At 47.2% G+C, this 6000-nt stretch overlaps 1 protein-coding gene across 5 annotated transcripts in view; it reads left to right on the forward strand.

Annotated features, from left to right (window-relative positions):
• The window catches only part of ELMO2 (engulfment and cell motility 2), a 49254-nt gene extending 44232 nt beyond the window's left edge, over positions 1–5022 (forward strand). For all 5 annotated transcript variants that reach the window (XM_084645308.1, XM_084645307.1, XM_084645311.1 and 2 more), the window contains 7 exons: positions 1421–1557; positions 1890–2053; positions 2162–2274; positions 2561–2668; positions 3027–3109; positions 3495–3572; positions 4218–5022. In XM_084645308.1, the coding sequence (XP_084501434.1) occupies positions 1421–1557; positions 1890–2053; positions 2162–2274; positions 2561–2668; positions 3027–3109; positions 3495–3572; positions 4218–4418 (884 nt within the window). In that variant the 3' untranslated portion in view covers positions 4419–5022. The remainder of the gene's footprint in view (positions 1–1420; positions 1558–1889; positions 2054–2161; positions 2275–2560; positions 2669–3026; positions 3110–3494; positions 3573–4217) is intronic.
• Positions 5023–6000: the final 978 nt, after the last annotated feature.

The raw sequence follows: 6000 nt of genomic DNA on the forward strand, positions 1-6000 counted from the left end.
TAAATTGAATTTAGTAATTTGGCATTAAACTACCATGGGTTCAGCTCCTGTTGCTACAGTTTCAAGCTCAGCAGAGTGAAAATCACCTCTGGTGCTTTTCTCAAATTTGGAGACTCCAGGAACACATGAAGACCAAGGATAGTGATCAAAGACGCAATCACGAGGACAAAGTATTATCTGAACTACAAGTTTTATTAAAGCACTAAGTAAAGTTAAAATTACCCATGCATATATAAATCCTACAAAAAACCATGCAATGACTAAGACTGTAGTCATATTCACATTCTCAAAGATATTCTAGCGTCTGATGGATCTCTCAGCAGATGACCATTGATAGACGGATGGTTCCTGCTGGGGTTTCCCCGTGAGGTTGTCCCTTGGGGTCTTCCCACTTTTACCCAACCAATTAACCTCTTCTATATTGTTGTTCTGATCACATATTCATGAGGGTTTCAACTCTCTTTTCCTTATCCGTACTTCCACACCCCATGAATACTGGGGTGCCCCATTTTTCATAGGTAGTTTCTTAGTTCCTCTTATTTTCATTAGCATCTATGTACAACATGTAACCTGCAGTCAGGACAGGTATCAGAGTAGCAGCCATGTTAGTCAGTATCCGCAAAAAGAAAAGGCGTACTTGATGAAGTGAGCTGTAGCTCACGAAAGCTCATGCTCAAATAAATTTGTTAGTCTCTAAGGTGCCACAAGTACTCCTTTTCTTTTAGTCAGGACAGGACATTCCATATTACAATCAGGTGTCTTGTGGTCTTGGACAATACATAGTAGTTTATTGCAATCTAGTTTTCTTTAATATCACCTATTGGCACATCTTTTACAGTAATCTTGTGACTTTACTGGCATAGGGTTATTCCTAGGTCACCTATTAATGTCAGGTTTCGGAGTAGCAGCCATGTTAGTCTGTATTTGCAAAAAGAAAAGGAGTACTTGTGGCACCTTAGAGACTAACAAATTTATTTGTGCATAAGCTTTCGTGAGCTCACTTCATCAGATGTCAAGCATTCTTAAGTCTATGGCCTAGTATGGCTAAACTAAAATCTTACAGGCCTCAGGCTGTAGGTCCTGCATTCCAGCCATGCTTTACTGATATACCTAATACAAACTCATCACTCCAAAATACTTGTCAATCTTATACTTCTATATCCGACAATTTAAATCTATTTAGCATATATTTATTATATATGAACTATCATATGAATTGACCTTGACACCAAATTACACAATGATTAATGGATGATAAAATGAACTACTTGGCTACAATCATGTGTTAGGGTCAGAAGTGTGTATTACACACACTGTCAGGCTGCTCCGATTGCAACAAGCTTAGTTCTTCCCATGAGCTCCAGGACCTCCTGCCCTGGCTGCTCAGATACTCACATAGTTTCCTTCTCTGTCCCTGAAGCCAATGAGGGCCGGAACGACTACCACCCCATGTTCTTCACCCATGACCGAGCATTTGAGGAGCTCTTTGCCATCTGCATCCAGCTGCTGAACAAGACCTGGAAGGAGATGAGAGCAACGGCAGAGGATTTCAACAAGGTCAGGGGGATGGGAACCTGACCTGGGAAGGGCTCTGTATCAGAGAGGGAGAGCGCACAGACAGACTCCTTGACTCAGCAAAGTATGGAGCAGTGGGGAGGTGTGTACAAGTGCACGTAGCAATATGTTTAGGATACTGGTGAAAGAGGCAGCCCTGTGACCTCTGCTTTCCCTGCCCTGGGCCCTCAAAGCCCTCAGTTGGATGTGCCCCCTGACCACACTCTCACTGTGTCTGTCCCTTGCAGCCCTTGGCTGAGTTCAGCCCTGGATCCCAGTTCCCCTTGGGCAGCAGGAATGTAAGCTGCATGTTATCTCCCATCCTATCCCTCTAGGTGATGCAGGTTGTACGTGAGCAGATCACCCGGGCTCTGCCCTCCAAACCCAATTCCTTGGACCAGTTCAAGAGCAAGCTGCGCAGCCTAAGCTACTCTGAGATCCTGCGGCTACGCCAGTCTGAGAGGATGAGCCAAGATGACTTTCAATCACCACCCATTGTGTAAGTGCCTGACAGGGGTAACTCTTCCCCACATACTGGCCTCCCTTGCATTGAATTGCTGGCTGCTATCCCCAGACTCTTGTTTACTCAATTGTCCTTGATCTCCAGGGAGCTGAGAGAGAAAATCCAGCCTGAGATCCTGGAGCTGATAAAACAGCAGCGTCTGAACCGGCTCTGCGAGGGAAGCAGCTTCCGGAAAATTGGGAATCGCAGGAGACAAGGTTTGGCCTGCTACAGCCTCCCGGTGTGGAAGCACTGAAGCAAATAGGGCCAAGTGGGTTTCCCAGATGGCAGGGACTCTGCAAGGAACGGGGTGGATAGACAGGGTTGCTACACTGGCCAACAGGCTGGGATGGCACAGAGGTGCATACATACAGGAGACCACAATCCTTGTCACAGCCAGCAGATGGCACGGTAGAGAATGAGATAGTGGGGCCATACTGGGCTGTCATGGGGGCCTTGTCTGAATGACTCTACGCCATGCTGTATGTATGTTGTGTTTTCCAGAGAGATTCTGGTACTGTCGTCTGGCTCTGAATCACAAGGTTCTACACTACGGAGACCTGGAAGACAATGCCCAGGGCGAAGTGACCTTTGAGTTGCTGCAGGAAAAGAGTAGGTCCAGGTTATTGCTCTGACACTGGCAACGACCATTAGTACCAGTCTCAAGGAGGGAGGAGGGTCTAGTGGCTACAGCACTGACTCGTACTCAGGAGATCTGAATTCAGTTCCTGGCCCTTCCACAAACCCCTGTGTGACCTTTGATGTGTCACTTGGTACTTCCCACATCAGGGGCTATGGGGATAAGTTAATTTGTGTTTATGAGGCTCAGACAGTCTGGTAATGGAGTCCATAGAAAAGCCTGTGAACAGACAGATGGACATGGGGCCGTGCACCTGTAACATCAAGGTAAAGCCCCATCTCTTCATGGTCAGGGTTCCTCCTGTTTGTGACTTTCCTGTTTCACTCCTAGTCCCTGTAGCAGACATCAAGGCCATCGTCACAGGGAAGGACTGTCCACACATGAAGGAGAAAAGTGCACTGAAGCAGAACAAGGTAACTGCTCCCTTCCGTTCTTTGGTACAGTCCCCTGGCTGAGGAGCAATTCTTGGAGAGGTAGAAGCAGCAGAAGCAAGAGCTCTAAATGACAGCTGTCTATGGGAACCATTTACACACGGTCCCAGCCTAAATCTGGGACCCCTACATCTCTTTTCCAGTCCCTGGTCTCTTTGCTGTTTCACTTCTAGAACCACTGGCCACCCAACTTGTTCTGTGACTGGCAAGGTGCCCTGGTGCTAGTTGCACAGTGAGGAGGTGCCCAGGGCACAGGATTGCATTGTGGAGGTGTCCTGGTCTGCTGCTAGGACCCCCAATATTGTTGGTGTAGCAGAAAGGACTGTTATGCTTTATCTAGCTGATGAGTAAAAACCTCTTCCTACAGGAAGTGTTGGAATTGGCCTTCTCGATATTGTATGATCCTGATGAGACGCTGAACTTCATTGCACCTAATAAGTATGAGGTAAGAAATGGGGCTGTCAAGTTGCAAAGAGGAGACCGGGAAAAAAACAGGTCCCCCCAGGGTTTGGCCAAGGTGCACCAGCCTCACTATTAAAAAATGTTGCCTAATGCTCAAGCTAAATCTCCCTTGTTTGTAATATCATCCTGTTAGGGCAAGTTCTAGCCCCTTGTACCCCCTGAATGACTTCCCTTAGTCCTTGGCAGAGGCGCCGTCTCTCGAAGTTGCCAGGGGGTGCTTGACCCCCCCGCTCCGGAGCACCCACAGAGTCGGTCCTTGGTGTTGGCCATCAACAGGCTGTTCTTCACTTGCTCTGAGATGTGATGCCTAAAATTGCATGGTCTTTTCTGCTGCCATGTCACATTGCAAACTCATGTCCAATTGTCTGCTCACTCAGTTGGGGGTCTCAGTCATTCTTGCTTCCCTAGCTTCTCCCTCCCATTAGGAGTCTGTGGTTGAATTACTTTCCCCCAGATGAATTTAATACTTTTTCTGAATTTCTCATTTTATTTCCTGCTTCTATCACCAATTTCAGGGGGCCTCCAGAAGGACGTTCCTACCCATGGTTTGTGCTGGTGTATTTTTGGGTGGGGGGCATTCCCAATGGTTTATGCCTAGGGGTGTAAGTTGTCTGCTTGTTCTCCACAGTACTGTATCTGGATCGATGGACTCAATGCTCTCCTGGGGAAGGACATGTCCAGTGAGCTAACCAAGAGTGACCTGGACACGCTGCTGAGCATGGAAATGAAGCTGAGACTCCTGGATCTGGAGAATATCCAGATCCCTGAGGCCCCACCGCCCATCCCCAAGGAGCCCAGCAGCTACGACTTTGTCTATCACTATGGTTGACACAGGCAGAACTGGACAGGGAAAGGGGAGAATGAGACAGCTACTCCTGAAGAGAGACTCAGAACCCTGGAGATTGTTCTGAGACTGGCATCATGTCCTTTGTTCGTACGGGACCAGTTCTGAACATGGCAACAATTGATCACTAATCTCTCTATGACCCAGCCATTCCAGTAGGCCTGCAGCTTCTTGTTTACCCACCTCCTTATGGGGTGAGAGTCATGATGCTCAGGTGCCATATGGGGGAGGCACCCCATTCTCTCAACAGCACCACTGCATGGCACTGGGTGAGCAATATGCCTAGCAAGAGGAGGAACTTCTGCCCTGGCCTCAGGGTTGGCATCCACCCTTGTATCCCAGAATGGTTGAGTCTCCCTTCAATCCCACCTCCTACCAGAAAACATAATAAAACTATTGGGTGACTGACAGCTGCCGCAGCAAAAAATAGTGCAAAGAGGGAATCCCTTGGTCGCTACAGGAGTGACACTGGTGCCTGAGGGATGAGAGCAGAAGCCAATGAACAGTTGGGGAGTCAGCATCCCCCAGTAACTCATTATTGTATGATTTTGTATGAATTACCATAATATAAATAATAATCCTTACCATATCTATGGTATTTAACTCCTTGAAGCGCTTCATAAGCATTAATGTTAATCCTACAATCCTTTTCTTATGCAGTGGGAAAACTCAACCACAGACATTTAGTGATTTGTCCAATGCTACAGAGAGAGGGTCATTGCCTGAGTTGGATTTAAGCTGGGTCATAGCATCTAGCTTTTATGCTTTGTCCTCTAGAGCTATTTCCTCCCACAAACATTGAGTATCTCCTTGTCCGTCTGTCCATCCATCTATGTGATACCAAGATCCAGCATCAAGACACTGATGCTGCTTCTATATTTCAAGGGCATCAGACATTCTTTGCTGCTTCACCAGATCACATACTCCAAGGCTCTGCATGGGGACAGATAAGGAGGAATTTCCAGCAGGAGTGAGTGCTCTTCCAGGGAGTCATGGAGCAGTGAGAATCATATGTGAACTAATGTTCTCTGAGTAGCGTTCTCCTTCCCTCTCACGCTCCTGGAGGCTGGGAAGACAGTGAATGTATCAGTCCCTAAGCAGGCAAAACAAACTTTCAAGCCAGCTACTTTCCCTAATTACATCCATCATGTTGTTCTTCGAGGGCTTGCACATGGCCATTCCGCTGTAGGCTTGAGTGTGCCTCGTGCACAGTTGAACTTTTCCCCTCAGCAGTAACCACTGGGAAGCTTGAGTGCCCTCTGACACCATACACCACTGCGTGCTTCTGTAAGAGGGTGGAGCCACCCCAACCAACCTCAGTTCCTTCTTAGCGCCAGTGATGGCTGTTGGAGTGGTGTCAGAATTGTTGTCATAAGTGCTTCCCTCACTCCTTTGTATACCTATATCTTGTTGTTGTTAGGAATTAGTTAAGTTTAAGTTTGTTTTAGCTAGTTTTCATGATAGATTTTAGTCTTAGGTCTTTTTGGACCAATTTTTCATCTTTTGGTATCGGAATCAGTACTGGACCGATGCCATACTCCCCAGATTTTGCCGGTCAGTGACCCAC

Source organism: Lepidochelys olivacea, assembly GCF_965140295.1.
Source record: "Lepidochelys olivacea isolate rLepOli2 genome assembly, chromosome: 13".
NCBI lineage: Eukaryota > Metazoa > Chordata > Testudines > Cheloniidae > Lepidochelys > Lepidochelys olivacea.